Source organism: Sminthopsis crassicaudata, chromosome 5, assembly GCF_048593235.1.
Source record: "Sminthopsis crassicaudata isolate SCR6 chromosome 5, ASM4859323v1, whole genome shotgun sequence".
Lineage (NCBI taxonomy): Eukaryota > Metazoa > Chordata > Mammalia > Dasyuromorphia > Dasyuridae > Sminthopsis > Sminthopsis crassicaudata.
The window spans coordinates 220,554,121-220,570,185 of record NC_133621.1 but is presented as its reverse complement, the minus strand read 5'-3'; the positions used below and the strand labels follow the sequence as shown (position 1 = coordinate 220,570,185).

At 35.8% G+C, this 16,065-nt stretch overlaps 1 protein-coding gene across 1 annotated transcript; it reads right to left on the bottom strand.

Moving 5' to 3' along the window:
* Positions 1-275: 275 nt before the first annotated feature.
* LOC141542780 (olfactory receptor 6C2-like) lies at positions 276-1,214 on the bottom strand. The gene has a single exon (XM_074267365.1). It carries the CDS (start codon positions 1,212-1,214, stop codon positions 276-278), a length of 939 nt encoding a protein of 312 aa, XP_074123466.1.
* Between the last annotated feature and the right edge of the window lie 14,851 nt (positions 1,215-16,065).

Genomic DNA, 16,065 nt, shown 5'->3' with positions numbered 1-16,065 from the left:
TCAGAGGCAGAAATTCATCTCAATGTGTTGGCTTGACCATATGGGCAAAGCCAAAAAACTAGACAGGTTGGAATAGTATCCAAATGGTAGTAGAAAGGACAGATCCCAACAAATGATGGCTAAAAGAGAGAATAATCTTGATTCATGGGTGTTTCTGGATGAAAGTGTAAAGTTGATAAGAGTACATCAAAGTGCCCAGACAATAGGGAATTAACTAATTAACAAGGGAAAATAAAATGCAATGTACCCTTTAGTATCTCATAGTCAGGATTCCTCTATGCTTTTGTGACAAGCATGAGCCTTTTGATAAAGTATTTAAAGGCTTGTACAACTTGCTTATTCCTCAGAGTATAAATAAAAGGGTTCATCACAGGGGCAACTGAGGTCACAAGTATTGATACTGCCTTATTCAACTCAAGTTGTTTCTTCCCAGGAGGCTTGATATAGATAAATATGCAGGTACCATAAGTCATGGAGACAACAATCATGTGGGAGGAACAGGTGGAAAAGGCCTTTTTCCTTTGTTGGACAGAAGGGAATCTCAGAATAGTTCTGACAATGTAGGCATAGGATAAAATCACTAAGATTAAAGTGATGATGAGTGCCAAAACAGCAAAGAGTATAATTATTTTTTCTATAAACCGTGTATCGGAACATGAGATCTTCAGAATTGGTGATGCATCACAGCCAAAATGATCAATGACATTGGAGTCACAGAATTCCAAACTGAGGCCCATGCATAATGGTGGGAGAATGATCAACAGTCCAGCTACCCAAGAACTCAGGATGAGCTGGTAACAGACTTTACTATTCATGATGGTTGTGTAATGCAGGGGCTTGCAGATGGCCACATAGCGATCATAAGACATGGCAGACAAAAGGAAAAGTTCCGTGGATCCAAAGAGTATGCCAAAAAATAGTTGAGTAGCACAGGCATTATAAGTCACAGTATTATCTCCAGTTGACATGCTGTATAGATATCTGGGAATACAGACAGTTGTGAATGAGAGTTCTAATAAAGAAAAATTTCGAAGGAAAAAATACATGGGTGTTTTCAGGTGAGGATCCACCAAGGTGAGGGTGATGATGACTAAGTTTCCAATAATACTCAACAAATAGGTGAAAAACAGAAAGATAAAAAGTAGAACCTGCAGTTGAGGGTCATCTGTCAATCCTCGCAGGATGAATAATGTTATCCCTGAATGGTTTCGCATCCCCATCTTCTGACTTTTAATGAACCTTTATGTAAAAGAAAGATTGGATCTGAGATGGAGAGTAGCAAAATGAGCCCAAAGTGGTATTTATACTAGACCAAGTCGGGACAGGGGGAAGGGTAGAGCAGGAAGAGATAAACCCTACCAAATAATGAACTTTATAGAAGATTCTGCATATGATATTAGTGAGAAAGAAAAGCTCATGCTTTTCCAAGACTTCTGTTTCCAACCTCAATGTTTTTTTTCCAAATCTACTTTAAATATAGTTTATTCACTTTGTACTTCACTCCATAGTTCACTGGGTATTTTTGTAACATCACTCATTTCTATTCTGAATATAACCATATATTACTAAACGCCACTTCTGATCTTTTTTTTTTTTTTTAATATAGAACTTGAATATACTCAGACCACACTATCTTTTTTCCTTTGCTTGCTTCCTTCTACTTAATCATTTCTTGTTGCCTTTGGACACTATAAGATCCGGAACACAAAAGTTTGTAAATGCCTTTTCTATAGGGGAAGACTCAAAATCATATTGTGTTAGCAGAAGCAAAAATCATTTTCCATCTCATCTCTTCCTATTCCTTCATCGACCCCCTCAGACTTGACCCTTCCAAAGTCCACATTCTCCTGACAATCAGAATCAGCTAGAACCTCATAAGATATCTGGTCCAACCTATATCTAAAAGAAATTCCCAGTTTAACTTTTGTTGTTGTTGTTCTTGTTGTTGAATCTTTTTATCAGTCATGTCCAATTCTTCATGACCCCACTTGGGGTTTTCATATTGAAATCTCTGCTGCATATGAATAAAAAAAATTAAAAAAGAATAAAAATGCCTTGTTCTTACCTGTCTATTCTCTTTACAAGCTTCTCTCTACGGATTTCCTATTTAATCTTTTACTTGTTCTATCTCAGGAGAGAAATCTCAACTCCTAATAGAAAAAAAAAATCAACTAGAAAAAATAGAAATCATTCTTCTTGAGTTTTCCCTTCTTTCCCACATGACTCCTCAAACTGCCTCTTGGTTCTCACCTATCCTTTTCTTTTTTTCTGAGTGTCAGAATGGCCCTTTTCCCTGATCCAAACCTTGACAATTTCTGCTCCCTCTATCTCTGTTACTCTATTTCTCTTACATTTCTCCTCCCCCATCCTTATAGTCTACTCTCCCTATGCTTGAAAAAACTAAAAAAAAAAAAAAAAAAAAAAAAAAAAAAAACCTTCACTTGGCCTTGTTATTTGTTTTCAAGCTATTGCCCTATACTTTTTCTTCCTTTCAAAAAAATCTTCAAAAGTGTTATCTCCCTTTCATATCTTACTCACTTCTCAATTTTTGCAATCTAGTTTCCAGTTCTACCACTTTATTGCCATGAGTCCCTTCAATGCAACTCATGACTTCTTGATACTAAATCTGATGGTCTTCGCTTCAGTCCTTATCTTTTGAGATTTTTCTTCAGCTGTGGACACTCATGCTGGACACTTTCTCCTCCCTTGGCTTCTGCAGCATACTTTTCCTCTTTTCATTTTTCTGACCAGTCTCCATTGCTGAATTATCATATTTTTTCCTGTTCACTAAGAGTGAGTGTTCCCACAAAAATAAGGCTCTGTTCTGATCTCTTATTTCTTCCCTTATCAATCCCAATAGGTAAAATTATCATCTCTATGCAGATAATTGCCAATCCTTTACCTCTTAAAGTCCAGTCCCATATGACCATTTTTCTACTATTCATCTCCACTTAGATTTCTCATTAGTTTCTAAACTTCACTGTGCCCAATATAGAATTAATTTTCTCCTAAGCCAATACCATCTTCAAACTGTCAATTTTTTTTGTTGTTGTTGAGGGGTACACCATCCTCCAACCAACCAAAATTTTAAACCCTTGGAATCACTCATGATATGTCCCTCTTCCTCATGCACCAAAACAATAAATAGCAAAGTCTTGTCCCACTCCCATCTCCCTCAAAATATAGAAAGCACTTTTACCTTGCTTTTCACATTCTCTGTTCTAGTTTAAACCATCATCCCCTTCCACCTCGACTATTAAAAGTTATGTATAATTGGTCCCCCTGTTGCTAATACCTTCTTTTTCAGATCTATCCACCATAAAGCTGCCAAATTGATATTCCTCAATCATAGATCTTCCCATGCCAACCTCCTACTCAGAGCTCTTCAAAGGTTTCCTAAAGGAACTAGGAGAACACATTTAAAACTCTTTATAATCTGATTTATACTCCCAGAACGTTTGGAGACTTCTAATAAAGAGTTACTATAAGGGTACTTCTTTATTTGGCATCTGATCCTATTTTGACAGTGTATTTGTTGATAGAACTTGCAAATACAAAAAAAAAAAAAAGGATTAGAACTATATAGTCTAACTGATAGCTTAAGGAAAGATAAAGAAACAAACTCAGATCCATCCATCATAAAGTTGTCAAATTGATATTGCTCAATCATGGATCTTCCCATGTCAACCCCCTATTCAAAGCTTTTCAAAGGCTTTCTAGAAACTCTAAGAGAATACATTAAAAACTATTCATAATCTGACTTCCACTTCAGACACCTTTGCAGCATTCTTTACGTTAAAAAAAAAACAAACAAAAAACTGACTTGACATTTGTTCTTCATCTACAACATTCCATTTCCAGCCTTGTATTCTTTTATCCCCAGTAGAAAATGAGGTCCTTGAAAGCAATGCCTGTTTTATTTCTATCTGTGTATATCCCACCTCTTCACACGCTGCCTGGTATATAGTAAGTATTTAACAAATGCTTATGAAACTAACCTACCTTCACCATAGTCCACAGAATACTTTGATTGTTTCTGCACTGGGAGCAAGCACACAAATAATCTTTCTACTCAAAATTTTATTGGAAATGGCTGACCTCCACTTTTCAGTGATCCTGATGGGGATCAACGCCCCCTTTAAGATTCCTTTCTAATTGCCCAACCCATGGCTGACCTTGATTCACAAATCCTGGTCAAACAAACCCTTTGAATATCCGGGCCCAGCCCCACTATCAGCTCAGCTTCCCCCAGCCCTCACCTGATCTGAGCTAATTGAAAAGCCCTCTGAGAACTTAGGGGTACCGCCCATCATATTCCAGGTATAAAAGAAAGGAGCTGGAGAGCTCTCCTTGCAGAAGCCCTCCCAGCCAACACATGGTATCCTTCTGACCATGTAAGGGTTCCTGCCCGCCCAGCGGCCACCAGTGGCCCTGGCGTCTTTCTAACTGAACTTTACTTCCAAATTTCTACAATAAACCTTTTATTTATCAATCTACATTTTCGGGATTGTAAATTCATTTTACAGGGGACACTGTGCCCCATGGGATTATCTATTCACCGAGAAATGAGGTTCCTCCTTTCCTTTCCCCCATTAATCCTACTCTTTGAAATCTTTTAGTGATTCTCAAAGGAACTTAAATACAAATAAGAGATCTATACCAAAATCATTCCCACTCAACTTGCAGTATTTCCATGTCATTCATCTTGGCTCAGAGTAGCATGATGCAGTAGAATAAGTCTTTGAGTCTGGAGCATCTGAGTTTATTTCCTTATCTGTAAAGCTATCCAGCTAGAATATTTGACCATATGACTCTAAATCAATAATCCCAAAACACTTAGACTCCCAGGTTTCATAGCTTTAGTCTTTTTGTATTCACATGTTCTATCAACAAGTACACTGCCAAAATAGGATTAGATCCTAAATAAAGAAGTATGCTTATATTAAACTCTTCATACCTAGCCCCTCCTATATTTCTGTTCCTTTTATACTTTATTCTCTGCCATGTACTTTTTGACCCAGTGACAATGCTTTCTGCTATTCCATGAACAAGGCATTCTACTCCCAGCTCCAGGTATTTTCTATGACTATTCTTCATGTCTACTACACTATACTCTTTCTACCTACTTCCCTTGTTTCCTTTGGTTTCAAAATCCCAAATTCTAACAGAATACCTGACCTAACTCCTCTTAATTCTAGTTTCTTTTCTCTTCTAATTATTTTCTATTTTTCATGTTTGCACATATTTATTTGCTTGTCATCTTCTCCACTAGAAAAAAAAGAGTTATAAAAAATGATGAACAAGCTGATTTTAGAAAGGCCTGGAAAGATTTACATGAACTTGAAGAAGGGACCCTGAAACTCTAAAAATCCTTGAAGGAGAAATTCCCCTTGGACTCTGCCTCAGTGAAGGACCCTGCCCTAGGGAAACAAGACAAAACAGTTTCATTCTGTTATCTAAGTGGAGTAGGTTCAGTTCTGAGCAAAAGAATTCCAATCCTATTGAATTAAAGAAACTCATTCAATTCTATTCAAATTCCAGCTCAAGCTGAAACCTAGTTTATTGATGAGCCAGCTTGGGACTCTATCCTTAGCCCTTGTCTGCTTGTAGCCAAAGTTCCCATAATGAAAGAGCCAATTTAAAATTCTCTCTTTGCAGAGGTTCTAAACAGGCCATGCTATGCCAAGAAAGCCTCTCCCCACTGGAATAATATTCTTTTCCAGTACTTCCCTCTCTTTATCCTCACCTATTCCCTAACAAGACTTTATGTCTCTCTTTCAGGATTTCTAACCTTACTTCCCAATCCCTATAATAAGCCTCTTTCATCAATCTAGGTTTTTGGGTTTGTAAATTTCTTTACAGAGAATCTCTGTGCTGCCAAAAGGGGGGTTCTCCAAACCCCCTACACTTGCACTGAATTCCAAGGTGTATAGGGGAGCCAAACCTCTTCATTTGGTTCTAAACACTGAATCTGCCACTAGACCTTATCATTTAACTCCCTGACCACCAGAAACCCTAATCTCATTTTGGTTTCCTAAATCTAGACCTCATAATTTAGTTCCCTACCAAAGGGAGCCCCAAAATCTAAACCTCATCATATTTTTGGTTCCCATACCGGGAGCCCTGAAAACTAGACTTCACTTTATCAAATTGATGCTGAAACAAGCAGAACCAGGATTACATTTTACATAACAACAGCAAGAATTCGCAATGAAAGACTTGATTCTTTTCAATGGTTCAGTGATCAAAAGTAATCCTAATAGACTTTGGACAGAAAATGCTATCTGCATCCAGAAAAAGAACTAAAGAGACTGAATGTAAATAAACACATACTATGATCACTTCTCCTTTTGTGTCTTTTATCTCTTCCATGGTTTTGATTCAGGTGGTAGCCCCTTTAAGATTCCTTTCTGATTCCCACCCCCACCCCCTTTAAGATTCCTTTATGATCCCCAATCCCCATGGCTGACCTTTGATTTACAAGTCCTGGTCAAAAGCACTTTTTTGAATTCCAAAGGGAGATATCCAGATCTGAGCTAACTTGGGCTGTCCCCAGCCCCCATTCTAATAATCTGCTCAGGTTTCTCAACCCCCAGCTGGCAGGTTCTGGCCCTCACTAAGGAACCAACCTGGAATTCCACCCATAGGCCCCTGTAACCAAATAAAAGAGTCAAGCTGGAATCATCTCTTTGCAGAGGGTTGAAACATATAAGCAACATGCTTTGCATCACAGACTCTCTGTCCACCATTTATAATGTATTTCTTTCTTTATCTAATTCCTTTTACTAACCAGCCTTTAACTTTACTTCCAAACCCTACAATAAACCTTTTTTTATCAATCTAAGTTTTCAGGCCTGTAAATTCCTTTACAGGGGACTCTGTGCCGCCACGAGAACACATTTAACTCTGCATCCTTGCACTGAATCCAAAGGCGTTGCAGGGGAGCTCCATTTGACTTCCTGTTCCCCAAACCTGCCACTAGACCTCAATTAACTCTAATTTTATTTAGGTATATCTTATCTAGACCTCATCAGTTTTTCCTTTTATCCTGACTTTTTCCTCCCAACATCATTCCTAAAGTACTGTGTATTAAAAATGAATAAATTTACTAGGAAAAAAGAGAAAAAATTGCTACTTGAGAGCAAGAACTATCTTTCCCTCTTTTGTATCTTTTCTATTGTGATAATTTAGCACAATACCAAAAACATAGTGTTTAGGAGCTGACTAACTTTACATTTCTTGGATTACAAAAACAAAGTCATTCAGGAGATTTTTCAGATTTGCTTGATTTAACTGCTCTAAACTTGCAAAGGAGAAATTGAGGAAGGGAGAAAGAAGAGGAAGAAACCATTACTTATCACTAGCACCCAGATGCTTAGTGTTCTGTTTGTTATATGCATAGCTGCAATCTATCATTTCTATGACTCTGCCTCCTGCCTCTCCTTTTTTTTTTTTTTTTTTTTTAACCTCATAACTAATTATCATGCTTTGGCCACCTTGAAGCCTTCTGTTCAGTAATCTTCACTCCTTTCTTGCATTATTTTTGTTCCCCAGGCTTTACTTCCATGAAAACTTCCTTAAGAACAGGGTGGAAAATATGGCCCAAGGACAGCAGAGCTGATATGAGAAAAATAATGAAGGGGATTTTGGGGCTGCTTATTATCCTTTGAATTTCCCTCCATTCCCCATGTTAGGACTTCAATACGATTATCTAGTCGGCCTCCCCAGAATCTCTCCTAGAGCTTGTGACTGGCCCACATTTTTCCCACACCCCTCTTTTTAAAATCTTAAGTAATGTGTTTTCCTTCCTACAAGCAATTGGTTTGGGGAGCAGGTTTGGGAGCTCATCCCCAGGGATTTAAGCACCTAATTTGTTCCAGGAAGTTTTAATGAATTAAATAACAATAAGGAGTAACTAGCTGAGAATAGCTCTTGGAGAGAGAGCAATTTAACTTAAAGAAGGAAATGAATTGAATTGCTTTTGGGGAAAGAATCATTTGCTCCATACTTCTAAAATTATACCTTAAAGGCTATTACTATTTTGTCTAAGCAAAAAAATGCAAATGGTTGGGCATCAAAGCCCATGGATAACTTTTCTTTGATGCCATATTATTTATAGGTTAAAAAAAATACATACCTGTGTTTGAAACTATTTCCATTACTGCACTGATGAGACTCTAAATATTGTTTTGGACCAAGAGAAACTAAAAAATTGATCCCTGAGGCAAGCAAGAAGGAGTATCTGACAGAGATCAGTTTAGTTTAGCTCCATGGTCCCACCCGTTGGGGAGGAGGTCTCACTCTGAAATCCAAATTATGTCAAACACCTGAGAGCCACTCTCTGTAGAAATTCCAGTCATGCCCCTGAAGTTAAATTTTCCCTATAAAACCTGCTTGTGAGCCATCCCATAGCTACTACCTTTCTTTGGGTCAGCTCACTCTGCCTTGTGGTGTCCTTACCTTCCCCCCACAATGTCATGTGGTATCTCCCATAACTTCAAATATGTCTTTCAACTGTACTTCTCCTTACAACTAACTCTTTTAAGGGGTTGTCTTTTTTCAGGGTCATGCCCCAACATTATGTGATGCTCCCTTTCTATTGGGTAATTATAAGTTTCACTGAGGAACTTGTCTTTCAAAAGCTCTCCCAACCTATTTCATATTTAGCATTTCCAGTGTCTTTTATATCCCTTCATTTTGTCTGTTACCTATTCCCCTAAACAAATCTACCTTTTGCCAAAGAGAATAGCCATTATGAATTTACCATTCCCATAGTCAGACCAATAACATGACCAAACCCCAACTTTTGATGCCTGCCATCATTTCCTGAGAGACCCCACACGATAAATCACATCAAAGGATAAAAGTCAAAAGTCATGTAATTTTCTAAAAAGAAAATTTCAGAAACATTTTCTAATTTCTCTAAAAAAATATGCATAATTATTGTTGGATTTTTAAAAAGACACAAGATTCTTAGAATTAAGAAAAAATGTAAGCAAAAGTGTCTCCATTCATATAAGGCAAGGAAAATTGTGAAAATTAATTCCAGGATTACTTGGAGGCAATGGTCTTCGAGTGAAAAAATTTGATGTCATCTTTTGGTTGATGCTACTTATTATATCTGCTAAGTCTGTTTCTGTGAAGGTCAGAGGACAGGGAATCTAACTTTGAAGAACTTTTTATAAGCTTTTTTAGTTACTAATTAATTATTTTCAGTAAATATTCAAATCTTTCCCATCTGCAGTCAATTCTCCCTTCACACTATAAGGGAATAAGTTTCCTTAGGAGACCCCAATTAGGTATGGATTTTACTTGGTAGCTGTATAATATTTCCTACAATTATTCCTCAGTAGTATTTCCTGAGCCTAGAGGATTAAGGCTTATCTCTTCCAGCTATGATGATGTGTTGGATTTTTATTTTTACCTGACAATAGTCTTCCCCATTCCTTTTTACACATTCAGATTACCCCAACCATGCAAGCCTTTACTTCTAATAATGGTCTTCTCTAATTCACATCATTGAAAAAGTCAAGACTATTCACTAAGAATTCTTCCTTATCTTCTCCAAATATCAGATCACTCAAATCCATTTTTCCCCCTTTATTTCAAGCTCAGATGAAGAGATGAAACCTCTCCTTGCTAAGACAAGCTCCACCATCTGTGTCCTTTGTCTTATCCCCTCCTGACTTTTGTAGCAAATTTCCTCCACTACCATTCCCACTTCTGCCCTTTTAACATTCTTAGGTCTTCCTTACCCTTAAAAAACAAAAACCTCATCTGATCTGCTAGTTATCATTCCTTTATCTCTCCTTACTTAAATGGATAAACTTTTTTTTTCAGTAGTAAAGGGCTAAACTTATTGAAAGCAGTCTACTATCAATGTTTCCACTTCCTCTCTTCTCCATTTCTTATAAAGCCCTGGAAATCTCACTTTTGACCTCATTGTTCAACTGAAATTGCCATCTTCCAATAAATTCTTAATTATGAATTCCTGATCAGATTGACCTCTCTGCAGCATTTAACTTTTCCATCACCATCTTCTTAAATACTCTGCTCTTCAGAGTAGGTTTTCACAACATTTTTCTTTCCTGGATCTCCTCATATTTATCTGACTACAGTTTCTCAGTATTTTTTGACAATTCTTCATTTACTTGGGTGTCTCCCAAGTCTCATTCATGTCCCTCCTTATTTAGTTTTGTACTAGTTTACTTTATGATTTTATACAGTTGATTTCCAAATCTATATATCAATCCCTCAATTCTCTGCTGAATTTCAATCATACATCTTCAATTACTTTTTGGATTCAATGCCAAATTGAATTTCCTATGGATATTTCAAATGTAATATGTCCAAAACAGAACTTATTAACCACCACTCCCCCCAAAAAAACCTCTCCCCTCTTCCAATATTCCCTATTATTGTCAAAAGTATCAATATTCTTCCAATCAAACAAGCCCTCAACTTCAGTATTATTTTTGACTCCTCATTCTCACCCCAATATCCAGCCCATTATTAAATGCCATTTCTATATTTGTTTTGGTTTCTAACTTTCTTTTATATTTTTAGCCTTCACCACACTATCTGACACAGGGGAAGTACTGAATAAATGCTTGCTGATAAATTTACCAATTAGCTTTCAGTAAATCCATAGAGAGAAACACTCAACATACTTACTTTTCTGATACTGCTTCATGTCTTGGTAGGAAAATTAATAATAGATGTTCTTGATGTGACTCAAAACTGAGCAGGAATGTGTTAGTGGATAAAATGTATATAGACTTTTAGACCCACTCTGATTCATTATGCCACAACCTTCTATTTCATAGGAAGGCCTGTAAAATAGAAAGAGTTCTTCTAGATTCACACTGATTTAAATATCTTCCCCAGAAATTCTCTTCATTTATCAACTGTAAATTCATATTTAAATCAGAAAGGCTATACTACTGTCAATGTATAAAATATTTGCATATGTTCAAACAAAAACAGGATGATTATAAAGCTTGGCTAAGTAAAGAGGTTTGAGATAGGATTCCATGTTCTTTTTGCTCCAGTAACTTATCCTGATGATCTCTGGCAGAAATAATTCTTCCTTCCCCTGTTTGCAGATGTCATTGTAAAATGAGAATCTACAATAGTAATTTTTTATCTTCTTTAGATGATACCACCACTCTGTTGCACCTCTCTACTAAGTCTGTCTGTAATTTTAAGGTCAAAAGACTAGTGAGATATAAGAATCATTGCCTGTATTACAACTGGTCTGACCTGCATGGGCAGGGATACTGTTTCCCCTCCAAATGATACATAAACAACTGAAGATATTTATTTCAATCAGCTATAGGCCCATAGGGATCAATTGAGGATAAAAACAAGAGAGCCCTTAGAGGCACAAGTTGAAGTCACTAATGAACCTCTAATGTGATCAACTTTGGGCAAAAGACTTTCAATATACAGCCTTGGATTCAGTACCCCACAGAGACTAGAAGATGAAAAAATAGCATCAGACATGGACTGAATGTACAACAGTAAGAAACAGATGTTGGATCAAATGGCTGACATCCCATTTTTCTTCCTCATATTTTCTAAGAAAGAAGTTCTTAATCTAATTCCAATGATCCTCCCCAAAGAGGCCCAAAGATAGATTTTAGGGGTTCCATAAATTTGGTTGAGAAAAAATTACACCTTAATTTGAATTTGTCTCTAATTAAATTTAGCATTTCTTTCAACTAAGAATGTTGATGATACAGACACAAATTATTCTGAAAGGGACTCTAAAGATTTCACTGGACTACAAAAAATGTTATGCATGAATCTGAATTCATGGAAGGAAGGAAGGAAGGAAGGAAGGAAGGAAGGAAGGAAGGAAGGAAGGAAGGAAGGAAGGAAGGAAGGAAGGAAGGAAGGAAGAGAGGAAAAGGAAGAGGGAAGGAGAAAGGGAGGAAGAAAAAGATAGAAAGAAAGAGAAAAAGAAAGGAGTTGAACCAAAAAGATTCCCAAGATCAGGAATCAGAAATCAATCCTCCATTACACAACATAGGCAAAATGTTAAATCACAAAAAAAAAAAATAAATAAATAAATAAATAAATAATTAAACCAGAAAATAAGTAAAGAATCTTAGTAATATATTTGACAAAGTCTCACATAACCTTGAATACAAGATGGAATGATGTGGACTAGATATCGAGTTTGTTGAAGGTAGTGGATGGATCCAAAGAGTAATGATTAATGGATTCCTATATTCCTGGAGTGAAAGGACTAGTGGAGAGTTTTGTGAATCTTACAATGAAGCTGTTCTATTCCATACAGTTATATCTATCTTGAAGGAAAATAAAAATAATTTGTCTATCAAAGATTTATCTTACAAAAAAACTAACAAGTTGGATAATAATTCTGGAAAAAAAATTTCAGTCAAAATGTTGGTTTAATTCTAAGATGAATTGATGTAGTTGACACTCTGTGTTTTGTGTCAATCTTTGTCTCCCTGTCTCTCTTTCCTATTCATTCTCTCTCTCTCTCTCTCTCTCTCTCTCTCTCTCTCTCTCTCTCTCTCTCTCTCTCTCTCTCTCTCTCTCTCTCTCTCTCTCACACACACACACACACACACACCAATAGTACATATATCATTGTCCTAAGTACTTTTGTTCATGTCTTTCCATAAATATTCCCCATAGTGTCCATCCAATGTGGGAACATTCCTCTGATCCTCTTATCATTTCTTAGATATCAACCAGGCAAATAATCTCTCCATTCGTTGCTCTGGCTCTAAGTTGGAATCTTCTATCAATTACTCTGTCTTCATTCTAATTAAACAAAATATTCTGAAAACAAGAATAAATTCTATAAATGGATAATCCTGCTTGAATTCTGTCAAAGTCTTCAAACAAAAGATTTTCACTGAATTTTCATAAATGTAGGTACATCAAAGTTTTACTTTTACTCAGTCTATTTACTTCCATATCTTTATTGTTTTAAAAAAGAAAGGTAAACATAAGGTTTCTGTTGTACAGAGTGAAACTAATGAGGACATTTTTTGGGAGATGCTTCATAGTTCATGATTATCCACTAATATTACAAGACATAGCAATATCTGGAACATAATGAGGAATAATTTCTGCCCATTTGGAGTTGTCAATAGAAGGAAATAGTGTGATATAGAAATAGTGTTTACTCATATTTTCCACTTTTGTTGGCAATGGAGGTCAGGTCATGAGATTGTATGCTTGTATTTATTTCCTGGAAATTGATTATCAGATCAAATGAATGATAAAATTCACAGTTCAGGTTGAATGGAAAAAAATTAGAAAGGAGCATTTTTATCTATTGAGGTGAAGGGAAGAGGCAATAGAAAGAGGCCCGAGATGGTTAGCCTCTCAGATTATAAATCTCATGTTAGGCATCATTCATCTTTTGAAAGTGGATTTCATTTTTTTTTTATTTACAAAACATATGCATGGGTAATTTTTTTTAACATTGATCCTTCCATGCCTTATTTTCCAAATTATCCTCTCCTTCCCCCCACTCTCTCTCCTAGATGGCAGTCCAATACATGTTAAATGTGTTAAAATATATGTTAAATCCAATATACGAATACATTTGGTTATTTTGCTGCATGAGAAAAATCGGATCAATATTGGAAAAAAAAACTATGAAAGAAAACAAAATGCAAGCAAACAACTGCAGAAAGAGTGAGAATGCTATGTTGTGGTAGACAATTAGCTCCCACAATCCTCTTTTTGCATATAGATGGCTGTCTTCATCATTGAACAAGTGGAATTGGTTTGAATCATGTCATTTATGGTAGAAGAGAGCTACATCCATGAGAATAGATCATCATATAGTCTTGCTCTTGCAGTGTATAATGATCTCCTGGTTCTGTTCATTTCACTTAGCATCAGTTCATGGAAGTCTCTCCAGTCCTCTCTAAAATCGTTCCTGATGGTGGTTTCTGACAGAACAATAATATTCAATAATATTCATATGGCATAATGTATTCCTCCATTCTCTAATTGATGGGCATACATTCAGTTTCCAGTTTCTTACAACTATAAAAAGGGGAGCCACAAAGATTTTTAAATATGTTTAAAAATGGGCAGAAATTATTCCTCATTATGTTCCAGATATTGCTATGTCTTAGTTTCAGTCTTGTAATATTAGTGGATAATCATGAACTATGAAGCATCTCCCAAAAAATGTCCTCCTTTAAGATCTCTTTGGGATATAGACCCAGGAAAAAGATTGCTGGGTCAAAGGTATACAAAGTTTGATAGCTTTTTGAAAATAGTTCCAGATTGCTATCCAGAATGGTTGAATCCATTCACAGTTCCATCAACAATATATCAGTGTCCCAGTTTTCCCACATCCCCTCCAACATTCCACATTGTCTTTTCCTGTCATCTTAGCCAATCTGAGAGGTGTGTAGTGGTATCTCAGAATTGTCTTAATTTGCATTTCTCTGATCAGTAGTGATTTGGAGCACCTTTTCATATGAGGGAAAACAATTTCAATTTCTTCATCACAAGACTGTTTGTATCCTTTGCTTTCTTATGAAATTGAGTGAATTCTTCATATATTTTATAAATGAGGCCTTTATCAAAATTTTTGAATGTAAAAATGTTTTCCCAGTTTATTGCTTCCCTTCTAATCTTGTCTGCATTTATTTTGTTTGTTCAAAAAATTGTTAACTTAATATAATCAAAATTATCTATTTTGTGATCAATTATGATTTCTAGTGCTTCTTTGGTCACAAATTCCTTTCTCTCCACAGATCTGAGAGGTAAACTAGCCTATGTTCTTCTAATTTGTTTATAATGTCATTTTTTATGTCTAGATCATGAACCCATTTATACCTTATCTTGGTAAGCTGTGTTATATGTGGGTCAATGCCTAGGTTCTGCCATAGTAGGTTCCAATTTTCCCAGAAGTTTTTTATCAAATAGTGAATTCTTATCCCAAAAGCTGGGGTCTTTGCATTTATCAAACACTAGATTGCTATAGGGATAGAACATTTTGTTCTGTGACACTAATCTATTCCACTGATCAACTGCTCTATTTCTTAGCCAGTACCAAATGGTTTTGATGACTTCTGCTTTATAATATAGTTTTAGATTGGTACAGTTAGGTCACATTCATTTACTTTTTTTTTTTCATTAATTCCCTTGAAATTCTTGACCTTTTATTCTTCCAGATGAATTTTGGTGTTATTATTTCTAGGTCAGTAAAATAGTTTCTTGGGAGTTTGGTATAACACTAAATAAACAGATTAGTTTAGGTAGTATTTTTATGTTTATTATATTCTCTCAACCTATCCAAGAACGCTTGATATTTTTCCAATTGTTTAGATCTGACTTTATTTCTGTGTAAAGTGTTCTATAATTTTGCTCATATAGTTCCTGACTTTCCCTTGGCAGATAGATTCCCATATATTTTCACTATTGACAGTTATTTTAAATAGTATTTCTCTTAGTATGTCTTGCTATTAGATTCTGTTAGTGATATATTAAAATGCTGATGATTTATGTGGATTTATTTTGTATCCTGCAACTTTGCTAAAGTTGTTGATTATGTCTAATAATTTTTTTAGTTGATTCTCTAGGGTTCTCCAAGAATACCATCATATTATCTACAAAGAGTAATAATTTGGTTTCCTCATTACCTACTCTAATTCCTTTAATGTCTGTTCTTCTCTTATTGCCAAAGCTAGCATTTCTAGTACAATGTTGAATTGTAATGGTGATAGTGGGCAACCTTGTTTCATCCCTGATCTTATTAGGAATGCTTCAAGTTTATCCCCATTACATATGATGCTTGCTGATTGTTCTAAATAGATGCTCCTGACTATTTTAAGGAAAAGTCCATTTTTTCCTCTATTCTCTAGGGTTTCTAGTGATTTTAATAGGAATATATGTTGGATTTTATCAAATGCTTGAGATGTTATTTTGGTTATTGATAAAGGCATTTATGCTAATAGTTTCCTTAATATTGAACTAGTCCTGCATTCCTCATATAAATCCTACTAGGTGGTGGTTTATTATCCTGGGGATGATTTTTTTGTAATTTCTTTGCTATTA